We start from the raw sequence: 19,602 nt of genomic DNA on the forward strand, positions 1-19,602 counted from the left end.
ATAAATTATTTTTTTACTAAAAAAGTCAATTTATAGGCTTAAACACATAACACATCATTCCAATAATAAATTTGAATATTTTACACTAGTTTTCCTTTCGCACTCGAATCCACGTCCTCTTGCATTGGCAACAATACCCATATTAATCGAGTTAAGTCTTAATCAGTTAGTTTGTATTAATTGAATATATACACCTTGGTAAATTGTATTGTATCGATACCACCCAAAAATAGTATATCTTGCTCTAGTGAATTAAGTATAATTGAAATACTTCAAACCCTTGATAGAAGAAAAATACATGTTTAAAATAAAATATGAATGCTAAATCGATATGCCTGTATATAAAGGAAAGGTTTAAAGTGTATTCCTAGTGCTATCACGTGACACATACTTACCATCTCAATTTTTCATTTTATAAAAGTGATTAATTTTCAATTTTATTATGCTTAAATTTGATATTTAATCTGTATAACCTTTCTCGTGCTGACACGTGATATACATCCGCCATACTCTTTTCCTTCTTTTTTTTATAAAATTAGCTAATTTTTAGTTTTGGTCCTAATATGCTTAAATTTAAGATTTAATAATTATACTTTAATTTCTGACATAAACTGGTCTCTTGTATTTTTATAATATTAATAATTAGTTCAAATAGTTGATATCATTAACTTTTCAATTAAAATGTTATGTAGTTATATATAATTTGAAAGTGAAATTTTAAATCTAAAAAGTAGAAGGATTTAAATTACTGAAAATAAAAGTAAGAGAACTAAATTTCAAATGTACTAAATATAGAGACTTAGAGCCAGTGTTGTTTGAACCGGGCTGGCCAATCGGATCGAAACTAGTAGAGGTGTTGGTTTGGAAAGAGACACCAAACCGGTTGATTCGCAAATCAATATGGACCGGTTAAACCAATTGAAACAATTTTTTATTTTTTAAATATTTTTATTTTTATGATTTTTTGAATGATTTATTTAATGAAGGCACGTGCATCATAATTGATTTCCTTAATTAACAATATAATTACCTAATATAAAATGTATATTAAAATGAAAATAAGGGTTTATTGAATAATTATTTATACACCAACTATATGTACCAAATGTCATGATTGAAGAGGGGAATCCAAAAAAGGGAGAAGAGATGTGTCATCCCTCACTCATTGCATCATATATTTCCACAATCATCAATTGCCCTCATGTGACTGAAAAAATATAAGAGGGGACATTCCAACTTAATTTAAGTTGTAACCTAAAACTATTATTGGTTTAATATAAAAGTTGGTGCACTTAAAAATATCGGTATTAACATTTTAGTGTTTAATTTAAGTTTTAGAGTTGATTTGATGAAAATTCTGAATTACTTAATTTCAAAATAACCTTAAAATCTGAATTAAATCGCATTCATGAGACTGTATTTGATAAACCAAACGTAAAATTAAACAAATTTATAATTAACACTAAGTTTATTCTATTAACAAAATTATGGAAAACTCAAATCAAATAATACCAAAATATATAACTTTTGTCAGATGCAAATATTAGATTGGACTAAAAATGACACATGTACTGTATTAGAAAAAATGTCAAACCCGAATACCAAATTATATATTAAGCCATTATTATTAGATTATACTCACCATAAGGTGAAAAATATAATAAATATGTTTATGTATTGTTTTTTTTAACAATTTTATTATAAGTTTTGATTAAGATATGCCAGATTCCACCAAATATACAAATGGAACCTAACCATACATGTCCTCCAATTATATCTTTCAAATCATCCACACTAACAATCCACCCTTCGCCTCCAAAGGGCGATTTTTGTGAATAACTAAATATAACACTTGGGCTAAGAGCCAAGTTGGTAATTTTTCTTATATCTCCCCCTCCCGGAGCCCAAGTATCATATACGCCCCCAAAAATAAAGAGCCTTGAATATTAGAAGAAAAGCACCTATACCTAGCAAAATTAAGTGAATACCCAAAATTGTGGTCATTTTATTTCTATCTTTCCATACATAATTGAAAAATGGAAAAGATTCTTCAAGAGTTTCAAGTCCCAGAAGATTCTATTTAACACGATGCCTTAGAACTATCCACAGTCTCTCCTCAACTCATAAATAAGAAGATAATTCTCTTCAGCGCACTCAAATCCATGTCCTTTTATATTTTCTAAATTGTTAGACCAATAATGAATGAAATAAGAGAAAAATCAATATTTATTTTATTTTCAATAATAATCTCAATTAAAAATTCTTATTTTATTATAGTTAAACCTAAAAAATTTACTAATAAATACTTCTCAAATATGATTTAATTTTAGTTTTTTATACTTGTAAGTATTTTTTTAAAATTAAAAAGTAAACCATGGGAAAATAACCCAAAATCTAACTTACCTTTAGATACCATATATTCATTTGTTTTTAATATCCCAAAATAATCGCATAAATAACCCCCAAAAAAATCATATTATTTATACAGAGCATAAATACAGGCACAACGAATTTGCAAAATCACAAGAAATCGTAAAATCATTATTTTCCATTGATTTTCCCCCCTAAAATACCCAAAACACCCATCCCTCGATTTCAGAAGTTCAGGTTCCTCCGTTCTCATTTCCGTGCCATTCGCGTCATTTCCGTAATTTCACACCATTCCGATTCTATATCCCACTCCTCCTTATCATTTTAAAAATAATAAATAAATTTTTCTTGTATTTTCTCTTGTATTTCTCTCTTTTTAGAGAAAAAGAAAAAAGAGAAAACAATGAGCGGCGAAAACGAATCAACTTCTCCGATTTCACCAGCATCTCTAAAACAAAAACTGAAATCATCTTTCCGTCTTCCATGGCAACGCCACCAAAACAACCAACGCTTGGCGGCAAGTGCCTCAATGACACCACCGAGCCCTAAGGCTGGCGACAACAATAGTCCGAGGCTGACGTCTTCTACGTGGCTTAAGTCGCCGGAATTTAAAGACAAGTACCGCAATTTGATTAATCGCATTGGAAACGGTCACCGTCATAGCCACAGTCATAGTCTTGGTAGACGAAACTCGGTGGAATTTCGATACGATCCGTCGAGTTACGCTTTGAATTTTGACGAAGGATGCGACGATAGCCAATTCGATGAGTTCCCTTTTAGGAACTTTACTGCTAGGTTACCGCCATCTCCAACTACAAATCATAATTCTAGGGAAATCGCCGCTTAGTTCAAATCAAATTTTGAGAATAAATAAGGTGCTCTAATCGGTTTTTCATTTTTGTTAATATTTTAAAAAAAATTTGCATGGAAAATTTCACATATTTATTAAAATATGATCAACTTTTTCGATTTTATTTTAATTTTAAGTTTGTTTAGATTACATACGGATTATAGATATTTAGATATCTATTATTTGTATTTGTAACTAAACTTGTAATTAAAATAAAATCTTGTAATTGTTTCAAGCTTTGAATTATTTGTGAATTTGTCTTAATTTTAGTTATTTTTGTACACAATATCTCCCTAAATTGCAACAATAATAGTGTTAACTAGAGGTATAAATTAGACCTTGGTGTTCCTAAGTTATTGGAGTTGGACACAAAAAAATTTGAACTTGATTCGGTAATTATCGAGCTGAGTTTAAGCTATCAGTCAAGCGAAATTCGAGCTTAGTAATACATTGCTTGAATGACTTGCGAGCTTTTTCAAGCTTTTCATATTTTTTTATATTATTAAATTATGTTATTACCCTTATATTATTAACCTTAAGCTTAATTATTGAGTTGAATTCAAGCTTGAGCTGGAGTAGCTAGATTATATTTCGAATCGAGCTCAAGCTTAAAATTAGATGTTCAAATATCGAGCTTGAGTCAAATATTGAGCTACAGATCTTGAGTCGAGTTCAAACTTGACAATATTCGGATTTGGTAATGATTGAGCTAAGCTCAAGCTATTAATCGAGCAAAATCCGAGTTTTAGTAATACCCTACTCAAATGGCTTGCGAGCCTTATAAAGCTTTTCATATTTTTTACATTATTAAATTATGCTATTACCCTTAATATTATTAATATTAAACTTTAATTATTGAGTTAAACTCGAGCTTGAGCTCGAGTAGCTAGATTATATCTCGAATAGACCTCGAGCTTAAAATTAAATGTTCAAATATTGAGCTATAGATATTGAGTCGAGTTCAAAATCGACAATATTCAGATTCGACTGAGCATAATAATACCCGTATGCCAAATGAGCTATAACTTACTATTATTTATGGAAAATATTTTTCTCAGGACACGTTTTTGTCAAGTTCGTGAAAAATATCTTATTTAATCTAATTTAAATAATATTCACTTATTTAATTCCACAACTATTTTCGTATAATAAACTATTAGACGTGATAATCTTCGCTTATTTTCATTTATTTAAATTTAGTTATTTTTCTATTTTTACTTTTTTATTATAAATATTTTTTCATTATTTTTTATTTTAAATATATTTTATGTAACTAACTATTATTTATTTATCTATACTATTGTAATGTTTTTAATAGAGTGGGGTATTATTTAATAAAAAAGAAACATAGTAATAAAATTATAAAACATATAGTAAAAGTCTATTTTAGTAATTTCATTATTCAATTATAAAAAAAAAACATTTAGTCATTTTTCATTTAAAACTTATTATGTATAACTTGACTATGAGATGCTGATTGTTTTAAAGATTTTATATAAATTATTTCAGACATAAATATCTTTAATTACAGTCATATTTCTTGTGTGTAAAAATTAAATTGATAATTTAAATATTTTACCATCGAATTAATGTTCGATTAACATCAACTCAAATAATTAAATTGTAGACACGAGTGAATATATATATATATATAAATGTTTATTAAAAGTTGAAATGATTAAATAAAAATAAAATATTTCAAATTTCAATTATACCTATTAAAGTTTGGAGGTGAAATATTTGTCAGTATATGTTGTATAATTTTAAATAATTAATGGAATTTTTTTTTTGTGAATTATAGAGTAAAGTTTTGACAGAAACGCGATAAGCGTGATTCAACCCTAGATCATATTTAGAATGATGAATATTCTTAAACATCGTGAGATTCAATAATTAATAATATTTTTTAATTAAAAAATGTACAATAAAAATGACATAATTAATTAGTCTCCTTTATGATGCATGTGAAACAACGCCGACCCTTTGCTTGGAAGGAGTTTGTAGTAGAAATTATATAAGAACATGCATGTGTATTTTATTATTCTAAAATCAGTACCATTTTTAAAAATAAAAAATAAAAAATAAAAATAAAACGAATCATGTGCCAGAAATTTCTTGGAGATACAATAAAAAAATTATTCTTAATACACCAATTTCTAGATTCCAGAATTTTTTACAAATTTGTAAATATAAATAATATATATTAAAATTAGAAATAAATTAAGGACTCACACTTAAATTTAACATTTTTTCTGTGATATGTGTACTTTTTTTAGTCTAACATGATATCTGTAATTGGTAAAATTTATATATTGTGATAGGTAATAATTTTTTTAATATTTAATTTGGATTTTTGGATTGATTTAATGGAAATTAGTTGCTATTGTTATTAGGTTTGAATTTTCATGATTTTGTTAATGAAATAAATTAGGATTGATTGTGATTTTTTTTAATAATGTGTTTAATTTGTTACATACAATATGATGAATATGATTTAGTTTTGTAGATAAACGAATTAACTTAATATTTATACCATTAAAAAATTTACATAAAATCAAATTTTAATAAAGTTTATATTTATATTTCGTTTAGTTACTAGTGTAATAATATGTAAAAAAACTTATTTAATACAAGTGTTTAAATAAATAGACATAAAATAAAGACCAATCAGTAAATATTAATTCTGTTAAATTCTGAACAAAATATTTTATCTATAGAACCATAAAAGCAATAAAAATATTAATTTTGTTAAACATTAAATGATCATTTTTTTAAACACTGAATATAATTTTATTAAAATTTGATCTTATCTAATTCTTCTTAATAATATAATCACTAAACTGATCTCTTTAATAGTACACGAACTAATTTCATCCACATAATACTTCAGTAGAAGTATCATAAAAGGTCATTGTATTAAGAGTTAGATTCATTTTGCCCCTTCTACTAAAAAAGAGGCAAATTGATCATTTCTATTAAAAATCCCATCTACTTGTACGTTAAAAAGTGACGTGACTGATGGAATAACTAAATAATGACATGTAACGTGCCATGTTACCTCATGTTAATATATAAATACATTTTTTAAGGGTAATAATCATTGAAAATTTTAACAGAATAATCAGTTTATTCTTTAATCAAATATATAAAAATCACTTTATCTATTTTTATGAGAGAAAATAAAATATAATCTAACTTTTAATATAAAAACCTTCATCATAATTGTACTCAAAACCATCCTCTCTCAAAATACTTCCACCACAATAATAACGAGAGTATCAATTTGATGAACGAATTATTGACCTCAACCTAGCTAGTGTAACCAACGCGGAATTTCGAAGGCATGTAGGAAATGGATAAATTTTACACTTATTTCTTATATACGCATTTGAAAATTACGAATCTAGAATATATATATATTTAAAAATAACACGAAATATATAGTTTGAAATTAATTAATTAATAATAATACACGAAAATACATTACAATTGTTTGTCATGGTATTTTTGTCGATAATGAGATAATATTAAGCTGATTTGTGACACTAACTTCATTAACATTATTAATATATACAACTGATAGAAATAATAAATTATATATGTTAAACTAAAAATTATAAAGTAAACCAAAATGGTCATATACATATATTTATTTTTATTGGTATTTGTTAAAATAAAAAGACTAAAATATTTTTAAATAATATAAATTATATTAAATGCGAGAGAATATTAAAATAATTTCCCTAACTAAGCTTTATAAATAGTAAATATAGATATACAATTAATAGAAGTAGTAAAATTAAAATGTATAAAAATATTAAAATAAAAATTTAATTAAGTGATAATTTTAAAAATTTGTCATATCGATTGACATAAATATAATATACATTTTTATTGGTTCTTTTTTGAATAAAAAAAACTAAATTATCATTAAATAAATAATTTATTTTAAATATTAGGGAACATTAAAGTAATTTATTTTAACTGAATTATGATTAGAGGTGACACTAACACAATAAGGTTTATAAATAGTATAAATATCTTTCGAGATGGGTTTTTTTTTTTCTGATTTATGTTTTCTTCTGATCATAGATTCACCAAAAAGTTAAAATGAAATACAGATCTATATAAACTCTTCAATCCATATGGTGCTCCCAGATCTGCTATAAACACTCCAGTAAATGAACGAATTTCACGATGAAATTAGAAAATTAAATGGCATCTGACCGACAGTTTTTTTTTCTTCTTCAATCGTGAAAGAAATGTAAAGAGAGGAAAAAAAATGGTTACAAGTCACAAGAACATACAATACAACCTCGTTTGAACTTTGAACCAAAATAAGCTCAAAATCAGAACCATCATGGAATTTGTTCGCCAAAAAGAACAATTAAATTGATTAGGATTTACATGGATGTGTCCGAAAGAATATTGATCTAATCCTTCAAAAAAGAAAAAAAATGCAAAAATCAAATCTCATATCTCCTAACCTGCTTTCTGCAGCACATAATCAAACGTCATTGATGTCTTCGAATCCATGTTTTCTAACAGATAATCCACCGAGAAGAGAAGACCGAGAAGAGATCGATTGAGGATCGGTCGCAGCCATTGATAAGGAACAATCAACATTCCAGGTCTTTTTCTTAGGAAAAGCTATATTATTCCTTGAGCGAGAACAAGCGGATGAGCAGAGGACGCTACCTTTTAAGCTGTGTAAAGCGCAGCTGCAGTTGCGATGATAGGGGCGGCGCTCCACCTCGATTTCTCGCATCACTAGGCTTCCGTCCAGGACGCACCGGAGCATCATCTCGGTCGGTGCTGCTCCAGTGGCCATTGCTTTGATCGATCTCCTCTCTCTTTCACACCCTCTTCTAAATCTCCCCTGTACCTTTGGTCTTCAAGTGTTTATATATATACAAGGAAAGAAGGGGAAAAGTAGGAGAAAAATGAAGAAGAGAGGAAATGAAGGATCTGGTTTTTTAGTTGTTTGGTCCTTAAATGCTGAGAAAAGCTGGTTTACTCGGAAATAGGGAAACGAATGGCTTGGCTTGGCTTGGTTAGTTGCGGTAATATTCTTCTAGATTACATAAAAAAATTAAAAATATTTATTTTTAAAATTAAAAATTTTAAGTTTAATCATTGAGATAGTATTTTCATCAAAATTTATTATTTAATAACGAGATAAAATGTCACTAAATTATTAGTAAGTTTATATTTTAATCACACGGTATCAAAAAGTTACAAAATGATCACTAAATTATTTAAAAGTTTTTATTTAAGTCACTAATTTGTTAAGTTTTTTTTTAAGTCTGATAAGCGAGCTCTAAAAGACAATTTGATGATCGGTACGGTAGAATAATACCCATTGACGAGAAATCAGACATATAACTTAGATCCAAATCAATTTGTTGATTAATGTAAAAAATCAAAGAAGAAAATTGTTTGAATTTTAGTTCGTAGAATTGTATTTATGAAAAAAAACCTAAACGGTATAAGAGAATATGTGGGAGAATGGCTCCTATTTTAATCAAATTTTATTTTAGCTTTTCTTTCTCCTAATTAAACTCTATTTTAGTTTTTCACTCAAACTCTAATTAACCTAGAGTTGTTATTAGTCATACTACGAATTTCAAACCTATAAAGAGGCCTTAGTTACTCTAGGTTTTATGCAACAAAAATTATTAAGATTAAGAGAATTTTGTTATTTGTTTCGAAGGATTTTTCTTGTTGGGCTTCGGGTTTTTTTTTATTATTTATAATTCTCTCCATTTTTGTACTTTCCTTTATTATTGTGAAATCTCCTTTTGGTCGTGATTTTTTATCCTCTCTTAAGGAGTTTTTTCACGTAAATTTTATGTGTTTGATCTTTCTTTTTTTTATTCACTTTGTTTGTTGGTTAACTGAGTTTATCCCTAACAAAAGGAGATAAAAAGTTTCCGATTGATATAGACAATATGAAAAAAAAAGGCATACAATAACGATTTTAGCAGTCTAGTGATTTAAATAAAAACTTATAAATTATTCAATGACTATTTTGTACACTAAACGATAAAAATATAAATTTATTAAAAATTTAGTCACATTTGATAAATAATTTCTGGTAAAACTCTACTTATAGAGTTAAAAAAATACGCATTTGGCTTGAAGGAGCCGAGCCGAGCTAATGAAGTGTAGTTGAAGGAGGCTCCCAATGACAGGTGGGTTTTAAGATGCAAAACATAAAAAAGCAAAGCACATGCTGGATATTTAGTTGAATGCAAGACTTTTAGTCAACTTTAATTTTTAAATTTTTTTTATAATTGGAGGTCGGCTATGAATCCACGCCCAAACAGCTAAGCCAAACGCTTTATTTAATTTTATTGCTTTTTCTTAAGCCTTTAACATTAGGCTCCCAACCCCTAACTCCCAACTTCTTTTACCTTCTTTTTCAACTTCTTTTTATTAAAATAATTTAAAATATTAATTAATTAACAAAATGATTTGGATAAAATATTATTTAAGAAAATAACCCGATTTCTATAGTACTTGTCGATACCGCCACTATATCAAGCTTTAATCATTACCTTTAAAAAAATTAATTTTTTAGTGGTAACGCCTCACAAATAGTGACGGCACCGAACTGAAGTATGATTATATAAAATATTCAGGGACCTAATGAAACAATTATCCTTTTTTAATTGATCGAAAAAAGGCAAAGCCACGTTAAATAGTTTTTAACTTTTGATCTATTTGCATGTTAATTCATTCCCCTTTTAAAATTAAATTTAAATAACTCTTAAAAATATAAGAATAATAAAAATATATCCTTCTTATTTTTTAAAAACAATAAAATTAAAAAATAATATATTTTTTTTAAATTACTCAGATATATATTTTCCCCCAAAAGCTTGCTCTCATATTATTTCTTTTAATAAAAATGCATTATTTTTATGGTTAAAAATTTGGATTCCCCTTTTTTTAATTTAATTTTAAATTTAATAAAATGAGTACGGAAGGAATTTTTTTGAAGGAGTGGGCCATGTGCCCCATGCCATGTGCCAACTCTTAAGCCAGCTTGACTTCCATTTTGATTACTATTTTCTTTTTGGCATTTATTTATTGAAGGAAATCACATCTTTTAAACATTAATTATTGATTTATTCTAAAAAATATTTTTTTTACACTATTAATTGAGAATTTTGGGGAACCTACTAGAATTAATATCTTTTTTTTAATTATAAAATAATTAAGTAGTTAAAGATGCATTGAAATAAGCAGCCCACCATGTATAACTACATCAAGATTATATCTTCACAACCCAAACGATATTATTTCACACTATTTTAAATAAATAAGTGTAGATTCAGCCTTAACTCGATTGACATCGGTATTATTATCAGTATAAAAAGACATAAATTCGAATGCGTTGAAGCATATTATCCATCTATTTAAAGCTGAGGAGGGACTATTGGTAGTTCTAATCATGGTATAAAAAAAACCTATGATGAAAATTACAGTTGTTTTTGACACACGGCACTTTTCATTTTAAGCATTTATTTACACTTTGGATAAATTACTCTTTTACTCCTTACTTTTTAAAAATTATATTAAATAATTTACTTTAAACATAACTTAATTATTATATGTATATTGTAATTTATAAAACTCTTTTTAAATTTTTTTTGTCATTATTTTTTTATAATAAAATTCTTTTTATTATTGTTAATTATAATTATTTTTCATAAAATAATGACATATTTATTTACTATAATATTTTTAATATAATATTTCAAATCCAAATTTCATCAATTTATATTAACCATTAACATCTCTATTTATTACCATCATTTTAATATAGTATTTTCAAACTTTATAATAAAACATCTATTTTATATATTATTAATATGTATTAACGATTTTTTATGTTAATTAAAAATAATTACATTGATAAATATTGTGCATCCCACAAATATACAAACTAATTTTAATTATTGGTAAGTTTACGTTTTAGTCATTCAAGTTTAAAAAATTACAAAATGATAATTAAACTATTCAAAAGTTTTCATTTCAATTACTGGTTATTAAAATCACTGTTATATGACCTTCTTTGTTTACACCTCCTGGACCAATCGATAGATTTCCTTACAATTTTCTTTTACAGTTCTGTTTTTTTTTAATAAACAACTTTGAATGTCACGAATTTGTGAACCAAAATCCAAATAACTTTTTTCTCCAATCTCCGACATTGACCGTTAAATCGACTTGGATCAAGATATGTTCTTCTACTTGTCAATGGGTATCGATCCACTGTATCGATCACCAAATCGTAATTTGGAGCTCGCTAACTGGACTTAAAAAAAAAAACTTAACGGCCTAGTGGTTTAAATAAAAACTTTCGAATAATTTGATGATTATTTTATAATTTTTGAAGTTGAATGACCAAAACGTAAATTTACTAATAATTCAATAACTTTAAATATAAGTCACTCTAAAATTAAACTATACAACTCACGCGCATTTAACAAAAGCAAGTCACTCGCATGCATATATTATAAGCACGTAATCTCTACAATTCCAACTTATGACATAGGCTTAAAGTGATATCCATGGCCAATAAACCAAATGCTGGGTTTAAAAAAAACATACTTATATTTACTGCGTTATCAATGTGTAAAATTTATTTTTGGCTTAAGTAAATGTATAAGTTTATAAAATTATATTATAAGACATTGTTAATAATAAAAAATACATATTCTAAAAATTAATAGAAAATAATTATAATATGTTTTAACTTGCCGCATGTCTAGGGCAGATGTTTACTGGGGCTCAAGGTTTTTGGCTCCCAAAATTTTTAGAAAATTTTCATTTGATTCTTAAAATTTTAAAAAGTTTTAATTAAGTCCTAAATCTTTTTGAAAAGATTCATTTGATTCTTAATTCGAAGATCCAACACTGTGATTAAATGGTAATTGAAATATTGGTAAGCAAAGAGAGTTGGATAATTCAGGAAGTTTCTCTATAAGTCCTGTCGTTGAAAGAAATTTCGTGATCAAATTGCCCTTTAACTCAAAAAGGAGAAAACGTGTGAGGTGTTTCACAAAATGCTCACTTGGGAACAGGCTCCACGTTTCTTGAGTTTGCTCTTTTTTAAAATTAATTTAATGATAAATTTAGCGGCCTAATTGCATTTTTGAAATTCTTTTCCATCAATTTTTTGTTCTTTCTTTCAATCTGTTTTTTTAACTGATTTAATAAAAGTATCGTTAAAAAAATTAATGGGGATGATGTGAAATTTCATATGTAAAATATTTTTAATGAGATGTAATTTATTACTAAGATAACCCAATAAAATAATTACATGTGGTAAATAATAAAATAAATAAACAATACATTAAATTAAAAAAATAACTTTTAATTTAAAGAAAATAAATGTAATTATTTAAAAATTTAAGTCAATAGAAAAACTTTTCGGTAAACAAAGTTTGAAAGATTGAAACCTTTTAAAAGAAAAGAAAAATGAAAACATTGAATTTATTCATTAAATCTGTTAGGAAAAGCAAATTCAAAAAAAAAACAAAAGCTGGTGGCCAAAAAAGGCTAAAAAATATAATTAGAGCCATTTTGACAAAACAGTATCTGTATTCAACATCTTTTTTTTCTATTTATGGATAAAAATAAATATTATAAAATAAATTAATTTTATTTATTAATCATTTCATAAATTTTTTTTATAATGAATGGATGTAGCGGGTGGATTTTTTTGGATAGTGGGTAAGTAGCGATGATAGTAATTGTTAATTTTATCTTATTATTTGAAATATCAATTGGATTTTTTAGACTCCAGAAATGAGTTAAGAGATCGACAAGTGTATTAAAAGACGTAGTAAAAAATAAAAAGATAATTACATAACGAGTTGTAAAAAGCTATACTAGTCATATATCAAATAATTGCCTTATATATTTATTAAAAGAGTAAAATTGTAATAATGCAGTTAAACGATGTGGGGTTAAGATGGATGCATTTAACATCTATGAAGGTGATAGCGGATTTCAATAGCATACATCCATAGTAGAGCAAAGAGAGTGGTGGAACAGAACATGCAAACTATGGAGTGGTGGTATCTGTTTCTGCCTGTTTCTATTGTCATCCCTTATCGGATCCTTACTCAATTAAAAAATTACGAAAAATCTGTAATAAGGCCCAATCGGCCTAGGTCCAAACTAAACAAAAACATGTCAGACCCAACAAATAGGTGGCCCAATAACTGATTTGCAAACCCTAGCCCAGCAAAAATTAATTTGTTGAAACCCTAGCCTCATGTTCAGCGCCGCAAGCCCCCCAGCAGTCTCCAGCAGACGTCCCAAGCACCGCACGTCTCGGGGTCGACTTCTCCACGCGCGCCGTTCGCGCGCACGACACCGGCAAAGAACAGACTCAAAAGAGTCCGATTGAGATAAAATAGCAAAAATAATTAGCAGATATATTTTTTGTTTTCGATTTTTCGGGCTATAAAAGCCTTTGAAAATCTGTAAAAATGGGGGACACAAAAAATTGGAAGGAATACAAAGATTTTTCAAGGTGAAATTGGATTTCTGTGTTTCTTTTTGTTACTTTCTATTTTTTGTTTTGTTTTTTAATAAATAATACGAAGGGGAAAAGGGGATCTTACCTCTTCCGTTGACGACGCCGAAAGGTGGCCAGGCGAACGACGGCGCGATGACGCTAGAGTTCTAAACCCTAGCAGAGCAAAGCAATGGGGGGCCTTTGTTTTTTTTTTCTTACCCCTTTCGGTGGAAAATAATTTTGAAAGAAAAAAATTGTTTTAAATAACATTTCAAAACGGCGCCGTTTTCTCGGGCCTGACCCGCGCGGTGACCCGACCCTAAGGGGAAGATCCGCGCACTCTGACATCAGGTGGGAAATTTGCGTGTTTGGTCCCTCCTATTTTATATTGATTTTAAATGCAGTATTTCGCGTGTTTGCAATTTTGCCACAAAATTACGCGCCTGTTTCAATTTGGTCCATTGACCAGGTTCGCAGATGGCGTTGAAATGGGGCCGTGGAATTAATGGGCATATTGCCTTTTTGGTCCTCCACCGTTATACACGTATTCAAGTTGATCTTTTTTATTATTTTTGAATTTGTCCCCATTTTTTCGTTTTTAATTCAATTTAACCCATTTTTTAGTTTTGATCACATACTATTATTTTGTTTTATTTTTTATTACTATAATATTGTATATTATTATACCTACATTTTTTTATTTTACTTTCCTTTTATATATATATTTTTGCTTTATATATACATATACGTTTTATAACATGGGCACATTTTTACGTTCCCATTTTTCAAAAATCATTATGAATATTTTTATTATTTTACACTTTCTATTATTATATATATTCTTGAAACTTATAAATACATGTATTTTACATTCGTTTCGTTTTTATTATTATTTTATCTCTTTTAACTTTTATATATTTTATATTATATATATGTTTATATATATTTCTTTTATTCTGTAAATATATACATGCGCATGTTTTATGCTTTTATTTTATTCTCAATACCTGTATTTTTACTGGTTTATGTGATATATTCCATTCCATTTTTTTTCATATATATACATGTACACTTATATGTATGCATTAAATATATGCTTATGCATGTTTGTAAATTTAATTGTATATTATACCTACTTGTATATATTTGTAAATATTTATTCATATTGGTCTCAAATTAAAGTTTGTTTCATATTATACATTAACTCTAACATACCTTTCGGGAAATATATTTTGGTTTTGTCAAAACATTAAAATCATCATATTTTACAAATTTCCAGAATATTTGGCATTCATAATTCTCGGGAAAGATTATGTCCCAACTTACTGGATTGCGATTATTTTTCGATGAATTTAGAAAGCCAAGTATTTGTTTTGCAATAAATTCACAAATTTTAAATAAAAGCTTATTCTCGGGAATTCAAAAGGTTGGGTCCTAACTTACTGGTCATGACATTTTCTTCTCGAAATAAGAATTTTCAAAAGCAAAAGGCAATATTCGGGTATTTTGAAGATTTAAAAACATTGTGCCCTAACTCACTGGGTGTGGTGTTTTATTTCTTTGAAACAAGAATGTTTTATTATTTTAATTCGTTCATGATATAAAAAGTTTCCTTTTAAAATCTTTTCAAATTTTCGACACCAAGGCATTAAAAAAATCAATTTGGTACCAATTTTGGGCGTTACGAGGGTGCTAATCCTTCCTCGTGCGTAACTGACTCCCGAACCCATTTTCTCAAATTTCGTAGACCAAAATTGTTTTTAAGGTGAGCCGATCACACCTCAATTAAGGATCGGTGGCGACTCCAGTTTTTGTTTTTAAGTCGACAGCTAAATTTTTGTTTTCAAAAAAGCGGTTTCGACAAAATCTATTTAAAAATAGATTATAAATTTGAGTAACATTGAAATATAAATACGTATATAAGAAATAAAATATAAAAAAAAATTCACATTCATAAAACATACTCCATATCATGCTCAATCGAATTCAGGTAATCACTGAATTTAATTTCTATGATTTACAATGCCAACGAATCAGAAACTATATATTTCAGATCTTCCATTTTTTTTTTAATAGAAAACTAACAAAATTTCCCATCCCTTCTATTATTCTAAAACCAGAAAAAATAAAGTTGAATTCATTCAATTAAATTCGTATTCATTTTCACAATTTTACCATTTCCCAGCAGATCAATTTCGTCCTCTTCTTTAGACGGTCCCAAGTGGTGCTTCCCGGCCCAAGCCGGCAATGAAGAAGGTGACGAATGGCAAGAAGACGAAGCCGCCGCCGTCATCATCAAGCATCCTTCACTCCACGCTCTCCTCATGGGATACGATACGTTATTGCTTTTAGCGATTGAGCGAGGACAGTTCCCTCGCGACTTATCGTGGAGTGCGCAGCGGCAGTTCTTGTGGTACGGCCGGCGCTCGATGCCGATTTCGTTGCCGGATATGCACCCTTCGTAAAGCGACCAGAAAATTCCATCGGCAGCTCCGGCGGCCATGTGTTTTCCTTAGTCAAGGCAACCAAAAATATCCGCGAATGTGTGTGTGCGTGTGTGTGTGTGGGGTTTTTTTTAATTGCGACGTGCCGATCATCTCAATGTGATGGAAATTGTGGCATTTATAGGAAACGTTTAAGGTATATTAAATGAGGTTTAATTATGAATTTTATCCCTCTACTTTTAATAATTGAAAAGATAGTCCTTTTAACTTTTAGTTTATCAAAAATTGATCATTATACTTTATGAAAATTAAAAAATTAAGCCAATTAATTAACACCATTAAACCGTTACAATAATTTATATCGAAGGAACAAGTAAAAAAAGTAGCTCAACAAATTATATTCACCAAATTAGCAAAATACGTCAGTTCAATTCCATGTATTTATAAACAAATAGACTAATTTTTTCAATTTTTATAAAGTACAGGAATCAAATTCTGGTAAAATAAAAGTAAATCAATTAAATTATTAATTTTTATAAAGTAAAGGGATTAATTTCATAATTCCATGACTCTCAAATCAATTTATTCAGTACTTTTTTCTGGACCGACTTTTGAACAAATCGATCTATCTGGCTAACCGATTTGATCCGATCAAATTTTTGAGGAGAAATATCTTAGGTTGTAAAAAAAAAGCATCGGGGCTTACTTTTGTTGACCAAAATTTTTATAAGGAAATTGCACTAAAAGGGTTTTCTTTTTTGGGTAAGAAACGTGTAGAGGAATTATGGTAATGAGTTAGTTCATCAGCTTTATTTATTTTTATTTTTATTTTTATTTATTGATACGTAGCTGTTGTTACCCAAATCTCATCGGTTGGTCCAATGAATTTGATAATTATTTTCAGTTTAGAAGTAGACAAATACAATTTTAAGACTTCAGAATTTATCCGTCCATTATGATATTAGCGGAAAAATAATTAATACATTTAAATAAACATAATATAAATATACAAATATGTCAAATTCAATAAAAAGTATATAAATATAAATTTACATGAATATAATATAAGCGGCCGGTTGAGTTTTAACTCGATTAGCATGAGCATTGTTACCAATGTAGGAAGATATGGGTTCGAGTGTGCTGAAACGCATTATCTTTCTACTTATGAGTTGGGAAAGGTTATGAGTAATTTTAAATATTACATTAAAAATATCAAATATGATAAAAAATGAGAATTCTTTTAAATGTTTCATTTAAAAGCAACCAATAATTAATAAAAATGCATTTGGCTTAACACTAAGATTTCCAATATAACTAAACATGTAAATCTCGTTAGACGAAAATAATATTAAAAAAAGAAACGCTTAATATATCATATGATATTTGAGTTTGACACATTTTTTAATATGACATTTGTGTTATTTTTTTATTATTTAATTTGGTATTTATATTTGATAAAAGTTATATATTTTGGTATCTAAATGTAGCAATGTTAAATTTTTAGTATTTAATTTGATGAAAATTAATTGCTAATATGATTAAGTTTGTTTTTTTCATGATTTTGTTAATAGAATAAATTTAATGTTAATTGTAAATTTGTTAAATACAGTCTGATGGATGTGATTTAATTCTATTTTTCAAGTTGATTTGATGGAAGATGATTGTTAAATATAATTAGCTAATTATGAATTTTCATCAAATTAATTCTAAAACCTGAATTAAACACTAAAAAGTTAACACTGTTATAGTAATAGCCCGTTTTCAGTGAAATTGGAACGGTGGTTTCGAGACCACAAATCCGAAGTCAGAAAATTTATTTTATTATTATTTTATGGTCTACATTATGATAGAAATACCATATAAAAATTTAGTTAAGAAATTTTATTGTTTACATGCTTAATCTGATAAAAAGGACTAAATTATGTAAAGTGCAAAAGTTGTGAATTAATAGCTAAATGTATTAAATAGCTATAAAATTTTAAAGTGGAGGTCCTCATATAGTAATTAGCCATTAAAGTTGTTAGTGGATAAGTATGGATTGTTATTATTGAAATTTTGACTAGTTTTTAAGGTTAAATTAGTAAATAGGTAATAAATGATAAAAAATAAAACAAACTGTTATCATTCATTATTATCATCTTCCATAAAAAATTTAAAATAAAACCTAGCCATGGATGCTTGAAATTTCAGCAAGCTTATTTTGCTCAATTGAGTATGAATTTTTGTCTTGTTTTTTATGATTTATATGTTTCGGAGATCGTTGTAGCTTAATCTAGCTAATTTGGGATTAATTTGCAAAAATAGTAAAGTATTAGGGTTTTGTCATTGATGAACATGCTTGAATTTTGAAGTTTGATGATAGAAAATGAATGGTTGTTGTTAGATAAATAATTTTTGTAAAGAGATTTTTGGTAAAATTGTCAATTAGAGGCTAAATTGAAAAAGGTGATAAATTTATGGTAAAATTTGTGAATTTTGTGAAATACATGGGCTGCTATTAATATGTAAAAAAATCGAATAGGCTTGAGTAAGGATTAAATTGCATGAATTTCATTTTTCGAGCCTATGGACTAAATTATAAATGAATTAAAAGTATAAGGTAAAATGGTAATTTTGCCAAAATTCCATGTTGGATTAAATTGAATGAGAATTATATTGAAATGAGTTAAATTCATTCGTACAGATCTTATCAGACCTCGTACAAAGTTAGATCAAAGTAAAAAGATAATATCAGATTAGTCGCCTTCGTATCTACTTACACTCATCGAGGTAAGTTCGTGTAATTAAATTGTGTAATTTGTATACTTTGTTTGAATTAGATGTATATTATTTGCATTATCATCATTTATGAATATTGATCACATATCTGACAACGTATGATGATTACCGAACTCGTTTGAACCTTAGGAATTCGTAGGATACAAATGACATGTCATTAGAGTTACCGATTTCAGCTCTTATGAGCTTACCGATACTCAGCTGTATGAGCTTACTGTTATTCAGCTTGGAGAAGTTTACTGTTATTCAGCTAGGAAGAGCTTACCGTTTACAGCTCGTATGAGCATACATGTACATGAAATGATAGATTACAATTCAATACACCTTGTGTGTACTACCCGCGTATCCAATGATATTCTAAATGGTTCAACGAGCACTGTTCTGTTACGATAATACATGAGTTTAATACGAACTACTACATGTATTTACATGAGATATATGGAAATGATTTGTACATGATAGATAGATACATGATGTGGAAATTATATGTATATGGAAGTTTGATTATTGTTGAGCTCATACATGTTTCTTGATATTTATATGAATTACATGACTAACATGGTTGATGAGGATATGTCTTTAGACTTTTGGTCAAATTGAGTTGGTTATGTTTTGTATGC

General features: G+C 27.7%; 2 protein-coding genes across 2 annotated transcripts; one reads left to right on the top strand and one right to left on the bottom strand.

Annotated features, from left to right (window-relative positions):
* The first annotated feature begins 2,551 nt into the window (after positions 1–2,551).
* LOC107938013 (uncharacterized) lies at positions 2,552–3,321 on the top strand. The gene has a single exon (XM_016871035.2). It carries the CDS (start codon positions 2,774–2,776, stop codon positions 3,215–3,217), a length of 444 nt encoding a protein of 147 aa, XP_016726524.2. The 5' UTR covers positions 2,552–2,773; the 3' UTR covers positions 3,218–3,321.
* A 12,412-nt stretch (positions 3,322–15,733) lies between these two features.
* On the bottom strand, positions 15,734–16,366 carry LOC121225244 (uncharacterized). The gene has a single exon (XM_041109470.1). The coding sequence runs from the start codon at positions 16,261–16,263 to the stop codon at positions 15,898–15,900; it is 366 nt and encodes a 121-aa protein (XP_040965404.1). The 5' UTR covers positions 16,264–16,366; the 3' UTR covers positions 15,734–15,897.
* Between the last annotated feature and the right edge of the window lie 3,236 nt (positions 16,367–19,602).

Source organism: Gossypium hirsutum, chromosome D13 (assembly GCF_007990345.1).
Source record: "Gossypium hirsutum isolate 1008001.06 chromosome D13, Gossypium_hirsutum_v2.1, whole genome shotgun sequence".
Classification (NCBI taxonomy): domain Eukaryota; kingdom Viridiplantae; phylum Streptophyta; class Magnoliopsida; order Malvales; family Malvaceae; genus Gossypium; species Gossypium hirsutum.

What these genes read in the sequence shown, in the direction of transcription:
- LOC107938013 (XM_016871035.2), top strand. Translation starts at nt 2,774, where the DNA reads ATGAGCGGCGAAAACGAATCAACTTCTCCGATTTCACCAGCATCTCTA.
- LOC121225244 (XM_041109470.1), bottom strand. Translation starts at nt 16,263, where the DNA reads ATGGCCGCCGGAGCTGCCGATGGAATTTTCTGGTCGCTTTACGAAGGG.